Below are 26610 nucleotides of genomic sequence, written 5' to 3' on the forward strand. Positions count from 1 at the left end.
TGGTGTGTTGCAGCCTTTGCTGTGGGTGAAGGAACCACACCTGACAGCGAAGACTAGGCTGTAGCAAGCTGTTAGGGGCACATCAGGGGTTTTCTGATTCCAAGAGAAGTAACCCACTGTCTAATGGCAGGAGGATTGGACCGAAGCATACGTCCTTGGTGTTTGCTTCCCTAAGGGATGAGATGCACTCTGGAAGTCATCTTAGTGAAAATACACTAAGAAATCTGGTCTTTGTTCCTGTGGTAACAAAGTGAGTTCATAGAGCTGCTCCCGCCTAGCAGTCTGTGTCAGGTGCAGATGGGACAGGCATGGTTCTCTAATAATCACCTGCACCTCTGCTGCACTGTAAACAGCAGATGTGGGCGCAGAGTGAGAAGAGAGGCAAGCTGCATGGGATGGCAGGTGGGGAAGAAGAAGGCAGAGGGCGCCTTCATCTGTTCGAGGGGGAAGGGGATCAGGACAGATGCAGGACGGACCTGTTTTTCAGCCATGCTGCCAGAAGACTTTTGTATAGCAAGTCAGAACACGGGCCCTGGACTCAGACAGCCTTTAGCCCACCCTGGCATTATTATAAGCCAAAGAGGCTATGGATAAACTGTCATGAAAATGTCTGAAAAGTAGTTAATTTTAATTATTTTCCAAATATATAATAAATCAACACTTTTAGGAAGGAGATGAGGAGAGAATCAAAGTGAAGAACAGAGCATCACAGCTCCAAAAGAAAGTAGAGCTATTCAGCCTGAACAGCTAGAGGAAAGGAAGTGGAATCATTTGGCTGTTGCAATGTAGTGATTACTTTTAGGTTCAGTTTGTTGGTTAAGCTGCCCTAGATTTATATTTCCTCTTAAGTCAGTCTGCATACATGATAAATACTTGTAGGCTGAATCTACAGTTGCCTTAGTAGAAATTCAGTGTGTTGACACCACGACAATTTTTACTGTCTGCCGTGTGTAGTGCTGTGACTCAGTGCTATAAGGAAACAAATGCTTAAGTCGATTCCTCGTCTCAAGGAATTTAGAGTTGCTGTTCTTTTGCTGTGAAGAAACTGCTTAAAAAAGAAGTGAGTCAAATTTCCAAAGAAAAAATTGCTCTTGCCTTTTTTTATAAAGAAAATACTGTTGAGTTAAAAATAGAGATATTATTAAAATAAAATGTGGCTTTCAAATACGGACTGTTATTTATTTGCCAGTAAAATGGGATGGACAAACTAGATCAGAAATCCTCTCTGGAAATGGAGGGCAGGGACTGTGTAACTGCTTTTTTCTTGTAAAGAAGGTTGGACACTTGCAAATAAAAAGTTAGGAAATGACTTTTGTCAAAAAATTGTGAAGTGGTAGCTTAGAGACATTTTAATGCCTATTCACCTTTTAAGTAAAGGTAATCTATTTCCAGCAGTAGCGTTTGGTCACTTTTTATGAAATCTAGTGTAAGTGGTTAGAATAAGTTTGGAACTGGATTTGCTGATCACTGGAGTCACCCCCTGTCTTGATGCCTCGTGTAAAACCTGCATCCATTGCTGCTTTGCCTGTGGCTCCTGACAGGGGATGAAAAACTAACCTCACTGACCTGTGGACCTGTCCTCTCCACTGGACCCTTCCTCCCTGGCAGCCCAGATTGCTTCGGTGGTTGGTGGTCCCCGGCTTTTCTTCTACTGTGACATTTTATTTATTTATTCTTTTATTTATTTGTTTGCTTATTTTGAGAGTACGTTTATTAAAGCTGGGGACAGTGAAAAAAGAAAGGCTTAGGATAGAGGAAGCTACAAGAGAGAGATATTGCGGGGCTGCTGTGGCTCTCTAGAGACCTTATAGAAAAGAAGTGAGCCAAGGTGGGGCTGCTGTTGGCTCACTGGGAAGTGAAAGTCACCAGCCCAGCCGGTGTGGTTCAGTGGTTGAGCATTGACCTATGAACCAGGAGGTCATGGTTCAATTCGCATGCTCAGGTTACAGGCTCAAACCCCAGTAGGGGGCGTGCAGGAGGCAGCCAATCAATGATTCTCTCATCCTTGATGTTTCTATCTCTTTCTCCCTCTCCCTTCCTCTCTGAAATTAATAAAAAATATATTAAAAAGAAAGTCACAGTAAAGAAATACGCCAAGATGAGGCTGCTGAAAAGTCAGGAAAGGGGGCCTTCGAGACAAGTTCAGAGGGTTCGCCTGGGATGGGCTGCCACTGCCCATTACTCCCTGGTTGCAAGTCTCGTGGGGACCCTTAGAGTTTAGGAGAGGAAAGTAAAGGTGCATGCCTGAGAGGGAAGGAAGGCATGGGCATGCTCCCGAAAGGGAGAGCGCCCTTACCTTAACATTTTAGAAAGGTGTTAAAGAAAATGACTTTAAATATTTAGAGCTTTTGGCAAAATAAAATAGGAGTAATTGGCTACAGGTAAACTTTCATGTGAGGACTTGGGTAGCTGCCCTCCCCATCACTGCCTGTGAAACTCCACACTAAAAGCATGTGCCCGGAGTGCACAAGAGTGGCAGGGCATCCCCTTTGATGGTCATAGAAAAAGATTGTTGTAAACTGTGATTAAAAACTGGGAATGAGCAGTGGCCGAGGTAACCTGTAAACAAAAATCCTGTTTCCACATAAACAGTTCTCATCTGCAGCTTCCTTCTCCACACAGCTGCAGCTTTTTTCAAAAAACATACTTTTTAGCTTCCCATGAAGTCTCGGGTCAGAGTGTTAACACTGTAAAATAGGATGTTGGTATTATTTGACACAAGTTTTTTAGAAAAATATTAACAATGAAGAATCTAGGCACTAAATAGTACTTCATTTCACTATCTCTGATACTTACGAAGCATTTTGAAATTGAAATTTGCCATGTGGTTTGTACAGAATAGCCTTAGTAGTAATTCCGGATCAAGGCTCCCCTGCGGCTCTAAATTCATGTTACAAATACTATGGAGTGACTGGCTGGGGATATCAGTTCACCAAGAACTGTGTTTCGGCATAAAGGATTGTCTTAGCTTTTACATGGGCTGCATGTAAACTCTGTATTTTGTTCAGCTTTTTGCTCAACCTCAATTATATCCCAAAATTGTTTATGACGGAAATAAATTTAGTTCAAGGTCATGATTATATATTTCAAGTCAAAGGAAGAAGCCTCCAAATTAAAGGTTGCCACAGCTATGTAACTTTAAAAGGGAAAAGTCAGCACTTTGGAATTTAATTTATTAATTTTAATAAATGTCAAAGAATATGTGGGGTCAATACAATGTTAGGTGAAAAAAGCAGGCTATAAAACTGTATACAATATGATTCTGATTATCTGTTTAAAGTTGTGTTTAAGATGAGAAGGAAATACTATTATCTCTGTATAGTTTAAATTTTTTTATACTTAATGAAACTTTTACAAGTTTTTACATGTATTTTATTATTATTTTGTTAATCCTCACGCAAGGATATTTTTCCATTGAATTTTAGAGAGAGTAGAAAGGGGGGGGAGAGATAAAGAGAGAAAAACATCAATGTGAGAGAGACACGTTGATTGGTTGCCTCCTGCACACACCCAGGGCCAAGGAACAAGCCTACAACCAATGTACATGCCCTTGACCAGAATTGAACCCATGACCCTTCAGTCCAAGGGCGGACACTCTATTCACTGAACCAAACCAGCTAGGGCTTACATGTATTTTATTATTAGAAAAAAAATAACTTTTAAACATAAAGACATAAAAGTTTAAAAAAATAACAAGAAGAGAATTTTCTTTTTAATGAGACTTTTCTGTTCATTCAGTTTCTTTTACCGCTTCCTAGAATCCTTTTAGTGACCCAGAAGTCTTCCCCAGGGGGGATGTTACGGCAGTTGCTTTACTTGTCTGCTGACTTTCTTAGACAAAAGTGACATTATGATACATGTTGCTTTGCCCACAGTCATCATGTTTACCTTAACCAGTCCACAGCCCCTTGCCCATCCCCACCTCCAGCTTGTAATTGTGACTGTCATAGTTCCGGCAAAGTCTGCAGCCTCAGAACAAAGCTGAGTCAACTGTCTCATTTGGTGTCAAACCCAGGACTTTGTCCACCTCTGCTAAACTAAATGACACCACCTCCTCTTAATATGCCTACTTTCCATACTTCCTCAGTAACGTGCGAAGTGGTACCTGATACTTTCCCAGGAGAGGTGCAAAATTTACCCCCCCGCCCCCCACACACACATACACACATTTTAACATCTCTGAAATATGGATGATAAATTATAGTCTTACTTTTACAATTGTCAGGAATTTCTCTTTTCTTTCTTAATGACACATAAAATAATAACACATTATATAGTTTATAGCATCATAGAATAAGTAAAAGTGGGTATTTATGCATAGAGTAAAAGCATATAGCAAGGAAAAGGAAAATGGGACACACTGCTAGAATAGAGCTCACTATAAACATGGTTAATATCTATTGTACAGAGTGTTTGTTTTGCAATGAAGGGAGGTTTATTATTTTATTGTGTTTCTAGAGTCAAGGAGTTTGGGCTTATAGTGATCATTTAAAATTTTAAGTCTTAATTTAGCACTGCCTGCATGTACAGTGAGACAAAGGGGAGAGTTGAACTTTGCAGAATAGTAGTTAACTATTACTTTGTATTTAAAATCATGGATATAAGCCAAATTGTTATTATTTAATATTAATTGAATAGCAAATCCAGATTGCTGACTCCTCGGATTATTATTTTTTCTTGGCTACAAAAGGGCAGTTTCAGGTGATTATCTGTCTTGTGTTACTGTAAAGAGAGAAGAAAAAAAGGAAACCTTGTGATTGACAACCAAAATGGTTTTTCCATTGTGAATATGGATCGGAGCTCCGCTTGGCTCACAAGCACTCAGTCACTGTCGATAAAGAGGAGACTTACAATGCGTGTTTTCTGTCCTCAAACACCCATTTCCTAGGTTTAAGGAAACTCTCACAGTAGCTTTAGAAATACTGTAGGTAACACTTGGGGTTTCTCTGGCTCTTTATTATCATTTAAAAATTACTCTGGCTCTGTCCAGTAGCAGTGGAATCGTGTGCTTGCTGGTAGGCTCACACACGGAGTCGTGGAGAGCCCAAGGAAGGGTGGTTTCTCTAGCTGCAGTGCTGTGCCTTTATTCACCTCACACCCCCTCTCCTGTTCTGTACCCGCAGTGAAGCTGCCGCCCATGCTGTCGCCACACTGGCCGAAGCCACCTTGCAAGGGGGGGGACAGATCGTCCTGTCGGGGGAAACCGCAGCAGCCGTTGGAGCACTTACTGGCGTCCAAGATGCTAATGGTGAGAGAGCATAAATATTTCATTCAATTTCTTCCTTGTTTCCACTTAAACCTTCAGGATATGACTGACAAACCCTTCAGAAAGAGGTTGAGCTTTGATTTGAGCTTTTTTCTAGTGGTAGGCCATTGATGCCTCAGAAAAGTCTAGGAGCCCCTGATTGTTTTCACCAGTGGGAGACTTGGGGTTTCCTGGGGCAGGGTGGTGGGGAGCCATGGTAATGGTTACCTAACTGAAGTGCTTATTTGAGAAGTGACTGTTTTGCTATGACAGGACTTGCTGAGAGGTACTTCAAAATCTGCTGTCCTGTGGGAGAGATCAGTGGCCTTTACTGTAGCAGAGACTCTCCATGGCGGGTGCATCGTGGCTGGTGCAATGCTCTATCTGAGAAAGGTGCCACCATCTCCCGGCGGCAGCAGTAGGCTATGCTGGAGGTGCCTTTCCGGGTGGTGCTGAGGTTCTGCCTCTGTTAACGTGGCCTCACCAAGGACCTGGATTTAGCCAATAGCATCCTGCCACTCTGCCCTTCTTTCCCAGCTCTTTGACTTCCTGGATATTGATTATTTCCTGAATAAATGAAAGGGATAACGTTCATAGAAATATGGCAGCAAAAATTTACAACTCCAGCCCAGCTCTTCGGATCCACTTTCGCAGGCTCTGGGCGTCAGTTACCAAGATGGGCTGCCCAGGGAAGTGCCTCAGGAGTCTGGGTCTAAGAGGAAGACCAGCCCTGTTGTGTGAGACAATATGTGATTGTTTATTAGGCTTTTGTTTTAAATTCTATATAATCAGGTTAAGCGGGTCAGATTAGGTGCCCTGTGGTGCTTTTTCAGTTGCAGTTGGCAGACAATATTATGTTAATTTCGAACAGAGTGATTAGACATGTCTATAAGATGCTCTGTGGTTTTGTATATTTGTTGTTAAAGTCCTGGAAAGAGGATAGATAATAACATACATTTGTTTAGGCAGAAAGTTCCCTTTTTTTATTATTATTGGTTTAGTCACCTCCACAAAGATAGTAATACTGCTGTGGAAGACCAAATGGGGAGAAAACCCAATATATTTATTTACAATTCCCAGGCAGAAAGTTCCTTAATGGCATTAGTGGCTGAAAAATGTCCCTGGCACTTTTTTTTTAGGGAAGTCCCTAAGAATTGAATAAGATTTTAGTTGGAAAAGTCTTGAAGGAAGAATAATTCTGTGTCCTCCTTTGGAAGTGGGAAGAAGAAAGTACTTCTGTCCCCCAGAGAAGAATAGCATAGGAGTCCTGGCCGATGTGGCTCAGTGGGTTGAGCGTTGTTCCGTTATTCTGTGCACCAAGAGGTCACGGTTAGATTCCCGCATTGGGCATTGTGGGGCCCCGCCCCCTGAAGGGGGCTTGCAGGAAGCAGCAATCGATGTTTTTTTCTTTCTCTCTCTAGCTAGCTCTCTCTCTCTCTCTCCCCCCTCCCTCCCTCTCTCTAAAATCAATAAAAACAGTCGTGGCCAATATTTGTCAGTGGTTAGTGCTCAGCCCACACATTGAAGGATCCAGGTTCAATTCTTAGTCAAGGGCAGGGTACCTGGGTTGCCAGAGGCAACTGGTGTATCATCAATGTGTCTCTATCCCATCGATGTTTCTTTTTTTTTCCTCTCTCTCTCTCTTTCTGTCCTCCCTCCCTCCCCCGTGCCTCACTCTCTCTAAAAGTCAATAGACAAAATATCTTCAGGTGAGAACTAACAAATAAATAACTAAAAACATATTTTTAAAAAAGAATAACATAGGAAATATAAACAGCCATTGTGGCTTCTAAGAATCATTTATTTAAAAAACAAAGAAATATCAAATGCTAAGTTACAGCCTGCTTTTTCCATAGGGCTGGGGGCTTCCCTGAACTAACCCAAATAGAGACAGATGACCTTAGTGAGAACCTGCAGGGTAAAGGGCATCTCATAGCCACGTATGTGTAGGGTGAAAAGGAAGATAGATAGAATGAAGGCAAACCTGCTTTAACCAGAATCCTACTTGCTTTTCTCTGTTCCTCATCTGAGTCCAAACCCACCTTAAATGAAAGGGAAGATGTCTAGCTATGTGACATTCTTTTGAAGTGCAGATGCTGTTATTCCGTATGGAACTGCTAAGACGACTACTCTGTGTAGGTTTGATAGGAGACTTTGTTATCCCTTCTAATGTAATGGTCTTGACCTGTGTGGTTGAGGAGAACAGACTGCTTTATAGTTCTGACCTCCTCCCAGCCTCACCTTTCGATGGACCCTCTGAGTCTCTCTCTAGTCAAGTAGACCTGTTCAGCCATGCAGTGAGGTTGAACCACACCCACTACTATTGATTCCTGGAAGCTGCCTCTTCAGTAGCTTTGGGTTGTGTGAATCAGTTGTGTTGATTTTATGTTGTTGGCTACATTTGTGATAAGAGAAAATTCTGGTCTAATCCTAAAAGCCAGTGGTTCCCCAAAGCAGGCCATCCCCAGTTTGTGACTGCCCACATGTGCTGAACTCAGACTTGGCAGTTGGAATTATTACCTTCTCCAAGCAGCTTTTTTATATCAAACGAGACCATTGAGCTGTGCCTCATCCCAGCAATTTTAAGTGAAGATTGATTATTTCGTTTTTCCTTTGGGTATCCAAAGAATGACTCATTGGATATGATCCAAATAATTCTGATGCTCCTTCGTCTGCTAACATTTTTACACATAGTGCTGCAGCATTTACCCTGGGACTGGAACTATAGAAGCTCTCTTTTCGTTATTCTTTCAGATTGTGTCCTGTTACCAACATTTGTCACTTCTGTGATGACAAGCTTAAGGAGTCTACCAGTAGACCAAGGGTACCATCAGGGAGAGTTTATTAACAGGAAGCACCAGAACAAGGTGCTGTTTGAAACAGATACCACTGGGGAGCAATACACCTCAGGTTCCCGAATAGGGCTTAAGTAAAAATCCTACTAGCAGATGACTCTTCTAAGGGCAATTTGGATATTGTTCAGGCCTGAGACAGAAATTTTTCAGCATCTTCTCGGATGGAACTAGAGGGGATGGAGGACCATTACTAGAATGTGTGGAGCTTGATGGAGTACAATACCCAGTGAGAGATGGCTGGGGCAGTGTGCGGATATGAAAGCAGTGTCCTGTAGGACAGTGGTTTTCAAGTTAAAGATCATGACCCATGCATAGCAGAAGTTTAAATTACAGGTCACTGGGACCGAGCTCACAGAAACCTTACGCCCTGAAGACCTCCCCTTTTTTTCTGGACCCTACCCTATCCCAACTCTAAAGGGGCTACTCAGGCACTGGTATTACTTTATTTCATTTATGTTCTCCCATTTTTAGTTGCAGTAAATGGGTCTTTGATCTCTCAGGATGGAGTTTCATGGTAGGTTCAATTTAAAGATTTTCACAGGTGCCTTTCTTTTCGTTGAGATGCAGATGGAATTACCTTTGTCTGGGAAAGGACTCTGGATGAGTTCCTTCCTTTATTTTTTTTTTTAACACAGTTATTTCTTCCTTTTCCCTCCCTAACACACCTTAATATAAGAAGTCATACAACTTTTAAATTGCCCATTGGTTTCCCCTCACTCTACTCCTCTGTAGCCTAGAACCCCTGTGCTGCTGTACTCCAGGACCACACAGGTGTGCTCACACAGGGTTGAAGAATTATACTGGCACTTGGCCACCTCAGAAGTACTCTTCTGTCTAAGATCTTATGGCAGATTCATGCAGCTATCCTTCATTCCTAAAAGCTAGGGGGGTAGGGGTGGGGTAAAAACAGATAACTGAAGTTCTTAGTTAATCAACAAAATTAATGGCAGTCATCTGCTTCAACTATGGTCCCATCAGCCTCTTACCAGAGCTGCTAAGAAAGTTCAGCATTTTTTTTAACCGTTTGAGTCCCAAGCAGCGCAATCGCGCTGCTGAGATTTTATGTCGAGAAAACATACGATTCGTTTGAGTCCCAGGGGGTATTGAAAAAACACTGTCGAAGAATCCCAAACAGCGCAACCGCGCTTTCTCTAAATGAGTACGAAAAGACCCAAACAGCGTGATAGCACTTGTTTTATTTTATGTAGAGAAATACCAAGCAGCGCAATTGCGCTGCTTGGGACTCAAACGGTTAATGGCCAACACTTTCTCTAAAGTTGCCCCAAGAGAAAAGGGGGGCATAGCATTTGTTTGTTTAGGGGGTTGTTTTTATTTTTATTTTTGGCCCTGATTATAAAAATCATCTATAATCCCACTATAGAGAATAGCATTCATAAAAAATTTTAACCTAATTAGGATCATGTTGGTACTCATTTTGAAAATATTTTGTTGTTGTTTTTGTTAATCCTCACTGGAGGCTATTTCTCCATTGATTTTTGGATAGAATGGAAGGGAGGGGAGAGAAAGAGAAATATCGATGTGAGAGAGACACATTGATTGGTTGCCTCCTACACCTGCCCCAACCAGGGCCAGGGATGAGCCTGCAACCAAGGTACGTGCCCTTGATCAGAATTGAACCTGGGACCCTTCAGTCTGCAGGCCGACGCTCTATCCACTGAGCCAAACGAGCTAGGGCAAAATCTTTCCCTTTTTTGGTGGTTGATGTTTATTTTACTTATTTTTACATTATCTTTCAATTACAGTTGACATACAATATTATATTAATTTGAGGTATACACCCCAGTGATTAGACTTTATGTAACACTAGAGGCCCAGCACACGATTAAATCGTGCAAGTAGGGTCCCTAGGCCTAGCCTCCTGCGATCAGGGTCATCTTCTGCCTGTTCGCCAGTCCCCAGGCCTAACGCTGCCTCCGCCGCAGGCCGTTGGGATCACCAGCTCATCCCCAGCTGTCCTGGGACTCAGGCCTGCGGGAAAGCGGGCGCCTGGAGACTTTACCTCCATGCGCGTGCGCTGGGCTGGCCGCTGATGGAATGCGCTGCCTGCTCGGGGCTGCTCATGCGGGTGCTGCTGCCGCCATTGCCACTGCTGCTGGGGCTTGAGGCGCTGACAGAGGTTGTGGGGCACACCCATGACCTACCCGTCCCAGCGTCACAGCGTGACGCCTCTTGGCCTTTTATTATTATGATACTAAGTGATCATCCTGATAAATCTCCTCCTCCTCCTCCTCCTCCTCCTCTTCCTCCTCCCTCCTCCTCCTCCTATTTCTCTTCCTCCTCCTCCTCCTCCTCCTCCTCCTCCTCCTCCTCCTCCTCTTCTCTTTAACATTTCATGTAATACTGGTTTTGTAGTGGTGAACTCCTAGCTGGATACTCTAAAAGCTGCACCACCACCAAACTGTGATCTTGGGCAAGCAAATTAACCTCCTCGAGCCTTAACTGTAAGATTGGGATGATAGTTCCATGCTCATAAGATAATTGTGAACATTAAACAAAATGATTCCTGTAAAATGCTTAGCATAGTGCTGGGCACATAGACACAAGTAAACATGACATTATTATCAGCTGTCAGCACACATTTCTTCTCCAACGTTCTCCCAAATGAGTTAAGTTGAACAGGGCACACAGCACTGTTGCAAACCCTGCTTTCCTGTCTTTAGGACAGATGCAAATACTTTATGCAAGTGAAGCGTTTGTGCTCAGAGGTGAGTACTTTAAAAATGGGAATAGATCAGAAGCCCTTTCTGTAACCTTGAGTGAAAGAACCTTGATTGAAGGTGACATTGTTTTTGTTTTGTTTGTTTTTAAATATATTTTTATTGATTTCAGAGAGGAAGGGAGAGGGAAAGAGAGAGAGAGAAACATCAATGATGAGAGAATCATTGGTCGGCTGCCTCTTGCACACTCCCTACTGGGGATCGGGCCCGCAACCTGGGCATGTGTCTTGATTGGAATTGAACCCGGGACCCCTCAGTCCGCAGGCCGGCGCTCTGTCCACTGAGCCAAACCAGCTAGGGCAGAAGGTGACATTGTTTAATGGCTCCTGGATTTGATTATATCACACTTCTTGGGCAAGGACTGCTGTTCCCTTCCAGTACATAGTTTGCAGTAGTTAGTATATAGCCTTTGTTACTACTAATGGCATAATCTCTCTACAGATCTTACAACTGCATTGTATTTTAACTTCCATCATGACAGGTGACTTTCTTCATTTTCCCCTTATCACCGCCACCATCATCCATTATTACTTACTACATGTTTTCCTCTTCTAGCTCCTCTTTAAAAATAAGAGATGAAATGCCAGTCCTCATCTTGATACACTGTAAAATACACCTCTCATTCTTTCTTTTTCTGTGTTCTTCATTATCTGGACACATTAGTATATGGACTTGTTTCCAGAAGGGCCAGTGGAAATGTAAATGTTAAATTAAATTTAGGAAATATGTCAATGTTGCTCCCCAAAAGGGTACATTAAATCACTTTGTGCCTCAGTATTTTAATTAAAGTTTAAATAAGGATTTATTATAAGTGCATTTTCAGTCATTGTAAGCATAATAACAGCTTTAAAAGATGGTGTACTCTTTGATACTGTGTTGCTATTTGTACCTTTAATCCAAAAAATACCCAAGCGATGAGTTCAGTGCCTCCAGGATTTGAAGCAAGCAGGCCCCTAAATATCAGTGTTTTGTGTGAGCAGTGAGTCTCAGGCTGCAGGTCTCCTGAAAGTCCCCAAAGAGCAGTGCTATGGCAGGTCTGGGTTTTTGGGCCACCCTCTGTAAGTTAAGTGCCCTCTTTTCCACTGATAGGGAGGCCTTATGGGAAGCTAAGACTCTAGGATGATGTCACCCATGCTGAGGCCTTGCCTGGTCCGTAAGAAAAGGCAAATGAAGATTCCTCTGTCTTACAACTGATTCCCCTTTGGAATCATACGTCTTTTTATTTATTTTTATTGATTTATTTTGGAGAGAGAGAGAGAAACATCGATTGGCTGCCTCCCACACTTGCCCTGGCAGGGAATCAAATCTGCAACCTGGGCATGTGCCCTGACTGGAATCTAACCCACCACCTTTTGGTGAACGGGCCAATGCTCCAGCCTACTGAGCCACACTGGCCAGGCAGGAAACACGCCTTCTTTGCAGACAGGGTTTTCCCACTTAAGTCAGCTAACTGTTCTCTTAAGATGAAGAGTTTTCATTCTGGGAAACATATTGGTGGATGTCATACCAGGAAATAATTTCAATTTCGCTCTATTTTTGCCTTTTGACTGTAAGTGTTGTACATAATTATTTTTCTATTATCATCTCTTTCCATTCTTTTCCTTTCTTTTTCTACTTCCAATACTACTACCACCACTAAGTAAGCTCTCTTGGCATTATTTCACCTTCCCGCAGTAAGGTGAGTGGGACAGAGCTTATGAGCCCTGTTTTTAGAAGTCAGTGTCATGATAAATCTTACAGGGGCAAATAAATGGCATCAAAACCCAAGATCTAAGGGTGTGCTGTCCACTATGGTAGCTACTTATTATGTGTGGTTGTTTACATTTAAAAGCAGGTTAATTAAAATTCAGTTACATTAGCCACATTTCAAGTGCTCAGTAACCATGGCCTAAGGTACAGAATTTTTTTATTCATATTTAAACTTAAATAGGCACATGTAGCTGGCTAGTGGGCACTAAAAAGGATGCATAACATCTCCATCATTGCAGGAAGTTCTGTTGGATGGGCTGAACTAAAGGCTGTAGCACAAACACTGCTGCCTCCTGGCAAGTTGTGCCCCTTCTGCACAGGAGAGGACAGCACAACGCTTCCTGGGCCTTGCTTCCCTGTCACCTCAGGTCATGGACAGCATGGCTTTGCTTTAAAAACAAAACAAGAAAAAACCTACCACGTGACTGCAATAATCCGAAGCCAGTAAATAGCTGGGCAGCAGGGTTGCAAGAAGCACTGCCCTGTTTGTGCACTACAGTCCCCAGCAGAAGAACCTGCGGCAGGAGGCAGTGGCGATGCCTACACCCACTTCCCTGGCCACTTGCACATTTCAACTTAGATGCCTCACAAGTACAGGTTTCTCTTCCTGGTTACAGGCATCTTCAAGCACGCACTCTAATGAATTTATAGTGACCCCCACCCCCACCCCCCCACCCCCCAAAAAAATGAAACATCCAGAGCCTGGTGGGTCACAGGCTGAAGGAAGCCATTGCTATTGAGTGAATTCCAGACTTCACGATGAAGCATGCTGCTTCTAAGGAATGGTGATGTGGAGATGGGCGATGGGACTCTCAATTCTAGAATATCCAAAGGGGGTTTACAGTTCTGTGCCCCCTGGGTGTTACTCACCCAGCCCTTTCGTAGCACTGAAGCTTGTCCTCCTTCCCTACTGCCTTCATAATGATCTCCTGAAGTCCAAAATGCCTACCAGAGTAGCTCTTGGAGGGAAGAGGCAGTTTTTCTGACTCCCCAGTCTCCCCGTCGAGGGAGATATGTTGATGTCACTAATTTGGGGGACAGCAGATAAGTCCTACTCTCGTTAGTGCCTGGGTCATCATGAGCATGCAGTAACTGTTATGCCACTGTTGTTATTATTCAACACCACTGATGGGAAGGGAATCAATCTTCAAAGGATTTGCTTTTAGCACTTCTGGAACACATTCTTAGGCTCTGGTCCACTGGGCCTCCATTGGAGGGAGCAGGTAGTGACTCTCACACTGAGAACCCCTCTTCAGAAAGCCTGTCACTGATGGAAGCATTGTCCCTCAGGCATGCTGGGGAGACAAAGCAGATTCAATTCTCCGAATTACCAGGCCTTTCCTGGCACTCATCAGACATCGCCCCAGCTGGGGTTTCCAGTTGTCAGGGCTCTTGGGTGCCTTTGTCTCCTGCAAAGATGCTGCCCTGTGGATACCCTCAGAAGGAGCAGGCCTCTGGAAAGTGTTATGGGTTTAGAGTCATCTCTCTCCTTGCCCAGTCTGCAAGTCCAGAGGAAAGGTGTCCTCTCCCTCTACCATTATGAATGGGGGGGCCTCGGGCATTCGTGATATGTGCACCAGGAATTGCTCACCTAGGCTCTGCTATTTGAAGACTTAAAGACTAGAAAAGAAGAGGGCCTTTTTCAATGAAATGTTTGGCCACTATTCATTGGTCTCTATTCTTAGGACTCATCTGAGCCATGGCCATGGCCCTCAGATGAAGCTTCTAGATGCTATCCATGTTAAAAGCTGAGTGCTTCCAGAGTGCTTCCAGAGTTGGCTTCTTGAAGCCCAGTGGGAATTAGCAGGTTATCAAGCCACAGTGGCCTGCCTTGATCTGCTCCTTGGTCTGACTGTGCCAGGTATTCTCAGCTTGAGAAAACTGATGCGCCAGGGACATTCTGGGCAGAGATTCCCAAGAACATGCCTGCCATCTGGCAGATGGACACCACTGACCATGGTCTCCTCCATCCCCAGTGTCCTGAAGGTCAAGTTACATGTTTCGTTATCTCATTCTCCTTCCCTTTAGGTCCCCAGATCTTTCTGAGTCTTTGTATTCGAAAGACAGATTCTGGTCTTAGATGATTCCAGCTCCTTGTAACCAAGACAGAATCTTGGTGCCTCATTGCAGGTAATATTCTGTAAAGGGATTTGTGTGTGTGTGTAGCATACCAAATTCAGAGCCATAATCGAACAAGTTTCATTGCAGTCATTTCTATTCAATACGTGGATTGAAAAGTGGGTTTTAATTGAGCATGTAAAAATGGGATCAGTCACTGTTCGCATAAGAACAAGAATTTCTTGACATGAAAAATTCTTCAGAATGAAGTGTTTTAGGTTCTTGGGTAAAGGGGACTTTCCTCTTTTTATTTATGTTTCCACTAGGATTTTGAAGGAATGTCAGTGTACTGTTATTAACTCTGATAGCTTGCACATCGCAGCCAGTATGGTTTGGGGCCCTCTGGCTCTCAGGTTACCTGTGTAAATACAGGGATTCACTTCCCAGATCTGCCATTTGCTTAATAAAGAGCAAGTGTGCAGAACCCAGCAGCAGCAGCCTGGCAGAGCAGTAATCTGAACAGGATAAACATGCTTCCTTTTTGTGTGATGCTCTCTCCCCATCCTCCTGCCAAGAGCAGGATATCAAATGAAGGGGAGGTTGTGGTTGGAGTCAGTAAAGTGAATGTCTAAGTGGCACCTGCTTCATTCAACAGATCTGCTTTCCCAGGGCCTCCCACTGCACATCTGCTCCTGACAAAGCCTCTTTTCTCCTCCTGTTGGTCAGACCGAGAGCAAAGGCCCAGCAAGGAGACATATAGATTTGGCTTTGTCGGCACAATTGCCTGTGACTTTATAATTACACCAGATCTTCATTATTAGCAAGGCCCCAATTTAGAGATTTACAGAGCCTAAATAGGGTTTTTGAAGTTAAATTGATAAAAACATCTTTTCGGTGGTAAAGCCAGCAATTGGACCTGAGAATCATTGAAGGGGTCTATATATGGAAACTGAGACACTGCTCTGAGCGAGACTACAAAGACCCTGCTATCAGATTGGCTCATAGAGAGGCGTCCAGCAATTCTCCTGACTGCCCAGCCCAGCCGCTCCTTACTGCTTGAAGCTTTATAGTGCACAGCCAAACTGTATTGTTCTCAAATGCTGATAAAGTTTCTCACCATGGGGGTGGGGGTGGGGTGTTAAAATAAGTGGGGGTGGGGATGGGGTAGAGCAGCAAAGGAAAAAAGCCTGTGATATAAATAAGGGAAACGCCAGGAAAATATATTTTAGGTGAATGTAGAGCATCCAATTTCAGATTGAGTTTCCATCTAGACAAAGGCAGCTCTTGACCATGTTCTGCAGTTTATGTATGACTGAAGCACATGTATGATGTGGACTTGGCTCACCGGAAAACAGTGGTACATCTGTACAGTGAAATACTGGAAAGCTTTCAGAGCTGTGCACTGGCTATTAAAATGTAAATTAATTAAAATCAAAGGTTCAGTTCCTCAGTCACACTAGCCACATTGCGGTGCTCTGTAGCCACCATATTGGTCAGCACATGGGGAACATACATATCTGTCTTCACAGTGAGTTCTAATGGGCAGCATGGCTTCCGAGATTAAATGTCTTGACCGCTTAAGTAGTAAGGTAGTAAGCCTTGGTGTTTCTATGTCAGCCTTGTTGGAGGAGGAAAAGGAAATTTGCTTAAATGTTTTTGGAGCAGCTCCTTCCAGCCATGTTACTTAGACTATGAACTTTATCTTTTTTTTTTTTTAAATATATTTTATTGATTTTTTACAGAAAGGAAGGGAGATAGAGATAGAGAGTTAGAAACATCGATGAGAGAGAAACATCGACCAGCTGCCTCCTGCACATCTCCTACCGGGGATGTGCCCGCAACCCAGGTACATGCCCTTGACCGGAATCGAACCCGGGACCTTTTCAGTCCGCAGGCCGACACTCTATCCACTGAGCCAAACTGGTTTCGGCTGAACTTTATCTTTTTACGTTTAAAATATTTTCCTTCAGGAATCTCATGTCCTTTCCCACCCATTTCATAATCTTAGGAATGTCTGCTTTCTGCTGCCCTGCTCCCTGGCCTTGCCTTGCTTAAGCTTTCACGGTCCTACTGTTGGACTAGAGAGTTCTGTTTTTTCTTCTTCCTTTTTTTTTTTTAATCTTTATTTTTGAAAGTATTACATATGTCCCCTTTTTTCCCCATTGACTCTCCCAGCCCACCCCCGCCCACACCCCAGGCCTGCACCCCCTATGGTCTGTGTCCATGGGTTATGCATATATGCATACAAGGTCATTGGTTGATCTCTCTCTTCCCTTGCCTTCCTTCTGAGGTTTGACTGGCTTATTTCACTCAGCATAATGCTCTCCAGGTCCATCCATACTATTGCAAATGGTAAGAGTTCTTTCTTTTTTACACCTGCGTAGTATTTCATTGTATAGATGTACCACTGTTTTTAATCCACTTATCTGCTGATGGGCACTTACGCTGTTTCTAAATCTTGGCTATTGTAAATTGCGCTACTATGAACATAGGGGTGCATATATTCTTTCTGATTGGTGTTTCTGGTTTTTTGGGATATATTCCTAGAAATGGGATCTCTGGGTAAAATGGGAGTTCCATTTTTAATTTTTTGAGGAAACTCCATACTGTTCTCCACAGTGGCTGCACCAGTCTGCATTCCCACCAGCAGCGCTCGAGGGTTCCTTTTCTCTACATCCTCGCCATCACATCTCGTTTGTTGATGATAGCTATTCTGACAGGTGTGAGGTGGTACCTCATTGTCGTGGGGTGTTTTGTTTTGTTTAATATATTTTTATTGATTTCAGAGAGGAAGGGAGAGGGGAGAATTCTTTTCTCATTCAACAGTGCTTCTGACTAACAAGAGGGCATGTGAACACTCAGGGCCAACAGTGCGTGTGTGAATTGTTCATTTTGCGTCCAGCATGGAGTGTGGGCAACACTCCTGGGGTGGAACACTGAGCTGGTGGCACAGCTTCCACTTTCAGCAACTCTGGGGATCATGGGCAGGACCTTTAATCTTGCTTCTCCATTTGTCTGCCCCTGGTAGCTGCTACATGGCTGCTCTGATGCCTGAGAAAGAACCTAGATGAAACAATACTCCCTCAAGTTTAGGGAGTGTCTTTCATCTCAGGAACTTCAATCATGTAAATAAAATGTTACTTCTTCTCATAGCAGCCCCAAGAGACATAAGTGGCCTGTTGGTTTTATAAATAGAATTATATTCAACTCTTATATGCCACATACAGATGGTCTGTCATGCAGGTTACTCGTGACACATTTTAAGTCCTTAGACAATTTCTCTAAGCAAGTCAGAGGAAGCCTGGACCATCTCCTCCACCTCCACAGTGGCTGAGTGCTTTAGGAATACAAATTAGTCTTCATATAGCTGAAGGAAGACATAATTAGGAAAGTAAGTCTGCTGCAAGAAAATACGTCACAAATTCCAGTGTAGAGAGAAATGAACCACCCTCCCTTCAGCTCAAGAAGAGCTGACTGTAAGGTCTACTTTAAAAACATGCCCACAGCGCTCGGTGTGCAGGCACAGTTGCCGGTGGATTTGTGAAACTTCCCGGGTGGATGTCACTCTTGCCATTGCTTTTTCCAAGTTCTGTGTTGTTGTCAGGCGTCTGTAGAGCAGGTTGTGCCCATCGCGAGTGGGTGCTGACTGAGGCTTCCTTCTTTTTAGAGAAAGAAGGAAGCAGCTGGAGGTGGGGTAACTGAGAGGCTGCCCCTCGGGTGCTCCACCCTGCGGGTCACCAGTGGTCTCAGTGACGATTAATGATTCCTATAGCTCCATTATATCGGTAAGAGTGATAAAGTGGCGGTTCTCTGGTGTTATTCCTTCTGCCATTTTTAGCTAGAATTCTCCCGAAGGTGGAGCAACTCTGCCTTCATGGTTCCCAACCTGGGGTGACCCGAGGCCAGGAAGGGTTATCTAGCAGGCCAGTCAACCCAGAAGGGCCACCGTGTGCAGAGGGCAGCCCAGTAAGTTAGAGGAGGGATTAATGACACGGACCCAGAGGCATGGGTTCAGGGCTCTGTTATGTCAGGCTGCCCAGTTGATTCTACATACTGATTGTGAGACCCTTCTTTCCTCTTCATACCTAGTCCTTTCTGTTCTCACCTGAATTCCTGTGGCATCCCTCTGATGTCTGATTACCACAAGTCTTGTCACTTTTGTTTAAATCCATGCACCGCTTTGCAGGCACGGTCACGTAGTTCTTTGGACTAGTTTCAGTGATGTCAGATGTGTAAGTTCTGGGGACCTAATACGCAGCATGGACACTGGTTAAAAACTGTACTGTGTACTTGAAACTTGCTAAAAGCGTCGCTCTTCATTGTTCTCACCACACACAAAGAAGGAGAAATAGAAATGCTAACTATGTGAGGTGATGAATATGTTAATTAGCTTGGATGTACTGATCATTTCACAATATATACAAATATCAAAACAAGTTTCACCCAATTCCTATTTGTCAGTTATGCTTTAATAAAGCTGGGAAAGCTCTGGGAAATAAATAAAAAAAGAACTTCTCCCCGTTAACAATGTGCTTATGCTAAATACAGTCCAGATAGGAAAGCAAGATAAATACCTAAACAGAATGCAGTTTTTTGAGATCCATTTCTTTCTCTGTGAAGACCAAACCCTGGAACTGTCCGTTTATTTCCACCTTCCAGTCAGCTGTCTGCAGGGTCTCACTGCCTAAGCAAGTTGAATTCTGCCCTAAGTGCTCTTAGAAAGTCTGGTGTTTGTTTTCTAAACGGTACTCTACAGGTTGTGCTGTGTGAAGGGGTGGAAAATCAGAACATCTCTGGATGTTCTGGATGTTTCTTTGCCTCAGTCTAACCCTGTTTAGAAGAGGCAAGGGCTAGATGGTGGGCACTGGGGGTAGGGTGCGGGGTGTTTCTTGTACTAGTCTCTCTCCTTTTGTGCCTATTTGAAATTCTGTACAGTAAAAAAATTTGAAAATAATAACAGAAAATGAATCTCTGCTCCTAACTCTGGATAATTCCCGGTATTCATTTCTATACCTGACTATTGTAAACTCAGATGACTTTACATTGTAAACCTCACATATTGTAAACTCAGACGGGTTTATTGTAAACCTCACATATTGCCCATACCCTGTCCACTGGTACATAGACTTTGGAGCCCTTGAGTGTTGTTCTCACCCTTCTTCCCAATGGTTTCTCCTGGGAATTTACTAAGCACTTCCTGCCCTTCTCTGTACAGTCGGATCAGATGTCCCTCCGAGCACATGCATGTTCCACCAGCCTTCGGTGAACGTTCCTCTCTCCTGCCACGTCAGGTGATAGCCCTCGTGGTCGGGTCCTCAGCAGGCCTTGGAGTCAGCTGGGTCAGCCCCACATTAGGAGCTCAGTCCGCAGGATAATGAACCACAGTTGTTCTGAACACCGAAGCCCCCAACCTCGATTCCATTAATGTTCCTAGGCATGTGATAATTTCAAGAGGAAATAATTTCTATCTCTAAAATATGTTTTGTAATAAAAGTAAATTCATTTTTAACATTTGGCTCATGGGGTGGGGGCAAGAGGAGTTTGCTGGTGGCCTGCAAAATCAGGCAAAGGATACAGTGACACTGTCCTACCCAGACAAAGTCACTGCTACAAAAGTTCTTCCAGAAAGGAGTTTTTCCCAGTGAGGCTTCCTATTGTCTAGCAAATGCAGAGAAAACGTGGATGCTGAGAAGTGCTTGTTGACCAAGGCACCTGTGAAGCTACTGTTGGCTTCATGAGAATATGCAGTACTTGCCAGGTGTAATACATATTTTAATCCATAAATCCCTTAAATGCACCCAGAAGCCATAGACTTAGGAAACACGGAAAAGGAAGATTAAATGTCCCAGAAGCAGCTAATATAACAGAAACAGAACCACTGGGAGAGCAATGCTTTCTCTGTTTCCCCTGGTCTTACCATCCTGAGGGTTACCTGGATCTCCTTTTCATTCGATACGGACATTCTTTTCATGACCTTTTTCTTGCCCTGTGTCTGTCCTCTCTCCATCTGGTTCCTGTTTGTTACTCTCAGCCTCTTCACCTGCCGCCTGCCTCCTGGGCTACTTCTTTACCTGATGTTCTCCCATTTCTGTACCAGCACGTACCATGCCTGTGTTTTCCTGTAACAGTGGTTGCCCTTAGATATCAGTCACTGATGTGAAATTTTTTCAAGCCTGTAAATAAACTTTTTTAAAAATATTTTTTATTGATTTTTAGAGAGGAAGGGAGAGGAGGGAGAGAGAGATAGAAACGTCAATGATGAGAGAGAATCATTGATTAGCTGCTTCCTGAACGCTCCCTACTGGGGATCAAGCCCACAACCCAGGCATGTGCCCTGACTGGAATCAAACCTGGGACCCTTCAGTCCGCAGGTCAACGCTCTATCAATTGAGCCAAACCAGCTAGGGCACAAATCAACATTTTTAAAGGACTTCCCTCCTGCCTGCCACCCCTAGAGACACCTGTAGATACCCTTGATGGCTCTTTAAAAATTCCAGAAGTTACTTAGGTAATACATGGTTTCATTTCTTATTTTTTCCCATTCTTCCAGTCACACAGTCTTCTGGTTCCCCATTTAAGCCAATGTGTACCTGAGACATATACTTAGCTTTCATGTCCATAGACCACAGAAGGCATTCCATTATAAATTTTAAAGCCTTTGGATTTTAAGAATTACTTCTCTTCTACCAACTGGTGTGTTTCGTTGATAATTTATTTGTTTAGCTCTCTAATTTTTCTCTCACAACCATCAATATTTTTCTTCTAACTAAAGATATTTCCATGACCAACTTGGAAGGCCTTTGGGCTGGAAGATTCAGTTACAGCAAACAACAATTCCCAAAGGCTTCCTGGATTGTGAGGGCAAATGAAAGGCCCATTCTTCCTCGGGCCGTCTGTCCTGCTCTATCTTGTCGGGGACAGAGAAGGGGGCAGTCTGTGGTTCCGGGTGACCCTGACCAGGCCTGCAGCTCTGTGCTCTGCTGGGCTTGAGCCTGTTATGAGTTTCTGAAGGGCTTTAGAAATTTATCAGAGTGACGGCATCGTCATACTGGCCTGATCATATATTTCATATTCTTAACATTGATTAGTGGTTTAGTCCGGATTACTTTTTCACCAGGGCACTGGATCGGCAGCTACCTCATGTGTCCCGGTGCCGTGTCAGTGCCAGTTCTGACCATCACTGCATTTCAGAGAGGACGCTGCCCGCCAGTCCATCTGCCCTGATTTCATGCCTTTTATCTCTAATCTTTACTTCTTTGAGGGCCTCGGGGAGTGATGTGCTTCCTGGCAGGAGCACGTTGCTGCTGGAAGGAGATCTGTGGGTCTCTGCTTTTCTTCCTGCTTCCTGAGAACTTCAGTCTAACATCTGTGCCCCCAGCCAGACTTCCTCAAACCCCTTACTCCAAGTCATCTTTGAAAAGCAGCTGACATTTACCAGGTACCTACTGGGTGCCAGGCACTGTCCCGGACTCTAGGTCGGCACATCCAGTTCCCAGCAAGCCTGTGAAATAAGTAAATACTGTTTTCCATATGAGGAAAGTGAGGCTCAGAGCCTGTCCGTGGCCGGGCCAGGATGCACATGGAGGTCTTTCTGACTGGGAAGCCTTTAATGGCAATAGAAGAGCCTATTTTACCTCCCACAAAATGCACCTGGACAACCGAACCGCATTTGGCTGCAGTACCTGAAGAATATTGTGGAGAAATCCCACTTCATTCAGGAGCAAAGGGAAAAGCTTCAGGATCTTCAATCTGTGGAGGCCAAAGCTAATAAGAATATAATCAAGTTTCTGAAAATCATGACAAACATGATCAGTTGTCATACTTAATTATTAAGCATCTATTATGTTCAAGTTGCTCAGTATTCAAAGATAGTGTCTCGCCAACAACCTTAAGTAAGCGGATTTATACAGAAAATAAACAATAACTACTTGGAAACAGGTTAGCACAGAGCTGATGCCAAATGAATGGTGAAGGCATTGACATCACAGGAAAGAGGGAGCCCAGTGGGCTGTTATGTCTGAGGTAACCCCATGAAAGAGGTGGGACTTCTTAGAGCAGGACTTACATTGGCGCGGGATGACTCTGGGCTGAGGGACCTGTCTGAGCAAACACGTGGTGGTGAGGGTACACTGAGGCGACAGATACGGTTGTAATGAAGGGATATGCAGGGCATTTGTGGGGAAGGCGGTGTAATCCTCAACTGTTAGCTATTTGGACTTTATTTTTCCCTTAGTGGAGAGCCACCAAATGTGTGTGTGTGTGTGTGTGTGTGTAAGCGTGTGCGCACGCCGTTATACAGCAGGTACGCGATGAAGCGCATTACCTCGGGAGAGGCCAGAATAGAGAGGTCACTTCATGAGTGTGCAAGGCTGTGACCCTAAAAGTTACTCCTCGGCGCCCGTGGTGCACCACAGTCTCCCCGGCAGTGCCACCAGCAGAGACAGACCACACAAAACCCGTGGCCTCCTGTTGGCAGATTACAGAGCAAAGCCACTTAACGTGAGTAAATGGTCTGAATTTTCAGAACATGACCCCATATCCATGACCTCGTGTGGGAATTTTAGGCCATCTCTCTGACCGCTGTGGAGAATAGACTGCAGTGGAGCAAGAGCGGAAGCAGGATGACAAGGAAGCTGAGCGTAGCCCAGGCAAGAGGTGGTAGGAGTTGGCCTAGGGTGGCAGCAGTCGAAGTGGTTGGATTCTTGTCTGTGTTTGAAGGAAGTGGACAGGATTTGCTGATGCATGGCGTTTCGTGAAGTCAGAGATGACTTGCCTTCAAGGTTTTTGGCCAGAGCACCTGGAAAGATGTCATTGCCACTTGCTGAGGTAGAAGAGTGAGGGGAGTATGTTTGACCACTTGGGCTCAACAATGATACCCAATTGGTAGAAAACTAGAGCAGGTCTCATCGTCTTTTACAGGGAAATGCGATCCCCAAGCCAGCAGTTCCTCCAGGGATTTTGTTCTGACTGCTGTTTGACAAGGACATCCTTGTGCTGGGTGGGACTTGAAGTTCCTGAGTCACCTTTGGCCTCTTGTTCCATTTGGCCCGTTGTATAAACCTTACCTAGAAGCCTGAGAGGAGAGGCAGCATTGAGCCCCTGCTGGCCCCAGTGTGCCATGGTTGGGCATTCTGTCACATGGAGAGACTCCCAAGAGAAATAACCACTCGGCCTCTCTCGGTCTGTGTTTTTGCTTTAAACCTTTTATCTGTTTACTTTTTCATTTAAAGAAAAAGAAGGGGGACTGGATTTACTAAACGGAGTGAACTCGGGTTTCTTATAGCTTTGAAGATTCGGGTACTAGAGATTGGGAGACTTGAAGTACAGGCCTATGTGTAGGTCCATGGGTCTGCCAGAGGAGCTCGCCTGTCATCTGTGAGAGGGCAGAACCTGCCTGCTTCTGCAGGGTCTCAGCAGAAATCAGATGATGTGCAGTGGGTGTCGGAAAGCTTTGAAAAGTGCTCTACAAATGTCAAGAGTCTTATTACTCAGATTGTACAGGGTCTCTCTGAAAAACAAAAGGAAGGACTTCAAGCCCTTAAAGTAGAATGTGAAGGGTTTCCTGTTGCTTGATTAATTGAAATGACCCAGAATGCAAGCTTAGATTAACACACGCCTTCTAGATTAGGGCTAATCAGGGCCAGACTGAGCAGATGCTGGGACAGTCCCAGCCGGATGACTGTACCTCAGCATTTAATCATCTCTTCCAAGGGCAGCCGGCGATTTAGTGCCTGCTGGGTTTCCAAGCTTCCACTCCCCTCTCCCTCCCTCGCCATGGACATAAAGGCTGCTAGGTCAGAGACACTGAGACGATTTAATCTAATCCATGTCACAGTGGCTTTGGGGAGGGGAGTGTGAGGGAGGAGAGAGACTGATTCTAAAATCCCCACAATGAGGTGGTAATGCATTTATTTAAGGTGGCGATGGACTGGAACTGCCTGTAGAAGATAATGGAATTGGGATTTCAAGACATTTGAGGTTATGAAATTACCTAATATGTGGCATTTCTCCCTCTGAAAAGCTTTTCAGATATGGAGTTGCCTTTACCAGTTATTCCCTCTCGAGATAGCTCTGTATGCAAGTCATTTCATCACCCAGGTGTAGAGGCCAAATTTATTTCTTCCCTGATTGTGGAGTAAAGTACAGGAGATGAAATCTTTAAAAGTGGTTCTATTTGGATGGGTGCTGAATATGGTAGTTTTTTTATTGCTGTTTCTGGGCTGGGAGCTCCCATTCTAAAACAGCCTGGTCACCCCAAGACTCATCCAGTTCGATCGCTCAGTCCCGAGGACAGACACCTGTGACCCCTCAGAAGGCAGGTTTCATCGTGAGTGTTGGAAACATTTACTGCTCTCCTGCCGATCGCTAGAGACTCACAGATGGAGGCTCCATCCCTCCCGCAGGAATTGAGAGGCTCCTTGGAGACAAGACATGCAAACAGCAATAATGAACAGGACCATTGCCTCCATGGAGTCCAGTACAGAGCCCTGTGGGAGCCAGGAGAAGAGGCGCCCAGGTGAGAACTGGCTGTTGAAGGAAGAATAGGAGCCCATTCACAGAACAAGCAGAGGGTAGCCAGTTGAGGCAGCAGTGACGGTGCTCCTGTGTGGAGGTGTGTGTGGAGATCCATAATCAAGTAGTCACCTGGCTGGGTGTAAAGGCTGGTGGATCACCAGGCGGACTGGACCACTGGGGCTGACATGAAGGGTTCAAATGCCTGCATCGGGATTTGGACTTTATATCCCATGGGCCACTGAAGAATTGTGAAAGAGGACAAGATCATGTTGTGTTCAAAAGATCATCTGGGTATAGCAGTACCTGTAATTCTACGTTTGAACCTTTCTCCGTTTTATTCTAGGGCAAATCTTCCATGATACTCAACCTGTGTTAACATGTTGGACATGGACCCACATCAGAGGAAACCCAAATATGTCATAAACCAGGGTGAAAGGGGGGAAAAAAAACAGGGTGAAAGAGATTTAACTGCCCTAACCGGTTTGGCTCAGTGGACAGAGCGTTGGTCTGTGGACTGAAGGGTCCCGGGTTCGATTCTGGTCAAGGGCATGTACCTTGGTTGTGGGCACATCCCCAGTGGGGGGTGTGCAAGAGGCAGCTGATTGATGTTTCTCTCTCATCAATGTTTCTAACTCTCTATCCCTCTCCCTCTCTGTAAAAAATCAATAAAATATAAAAATAAAAAAAGGGGGGAGGAAAAGAAAGAAAGAGATTTAACTGACAATTCTGTATGTTCTCTCCACCCCAGCCCAGACCCTGGTTGCTCACGGTTAGGAGGAACCCCCAGCTCACAGTAGTCACTGTGTTTGTAAAGTGTGTGACTTAGTCCCCAAGTTTGAAGTTTTTAACTGAATCGAGCCTGGCAGCAAGAGCAATGAAATGAAAGTGATCTTTCCTTCTGGTGTGGTTGCTGTTTGCCAGTGTGGGTTCTTCGGAGGATTGCACACTGGCCTCACTACTGCATGTTTTGGGTTATTTCATTAACTTTGCCTATTTTGACCAGAAGAGAAGATGAAATCAATGGTCTTGATACACTGGGGTGGATGTGTGGTCATGCCATTTCCCCCTCTGTTCTCTCAAATTTGCTGCATAGCCTTCCCCCTGGGTCCCTCATCCTGCCCCAGAGCTCACTACAATGTGTGGGTTCTCTGTTTCCTAGATCCCATGGCCACTCCTTAGTTTTCTGTGCATCCTTGAGAGCATCCCAAGAAGGTGTGCAGGTGGCCAATTTTTAGAGCCCTTGCACGTCTGAGGATGTCTTGGTTCTGCCCCATCCCTCATTAACATAGTTAGCATTCTTCATGAACTGGCTATAGGATTCTGGATAAGAACCTTTTCCTCTCCGACATCCAAGGCATTCCTGGCCCGCTTCTGAGAAGTCCCACAATATTATGTTCCCAGATCTTTGTAGATGACTCCTTCTTCTTTCTGCCATCTTGGGGAATCTTTG

General features: G+C 44.4%; 1 protein-coding gene across 5 annotated transcripts in view; it reads left to right on the plus strand.

Annotated features, from left to right (window-relative positions):
• NRF1 (nuclear respiratory factor 1) overlaps positions 1-26610 on the plus strand; it is a 129132-nt gene that overhangs the window by 99222 nt on the left and 3300 nt on the right. For all 5 annotated transcript variants that reach the window (XM_070423883.1, XM_070423886.1, XM_070423888.1 and 2 more), the window contains one exon: positions 5124-5248. In XM_070423883.1, the coding sequence (XP_070279984.1) occupies positions 5124-5248 (125 nt within the window). The remainder of the gene's footprint in view (positions 1-5123; positions 5249-26610) is intronic.

This window comes from Myotis yumanensis, unplaced genomic scaffold (assembly GCF_028538775.1).
Source record: "Myotis yumanensis isolate MYYU_CA2020_CCGP unplaced genomic scaffold, mMyoYum1.0.hap1 SCAF_9, whole genome shotgun sequence".
Lineage (NCBI taxonomy): Eukaryota > Metazoa > Chordata > Mammalia > Chiroptera > Vespertilionidae > Myotis > Myotis yumanensis.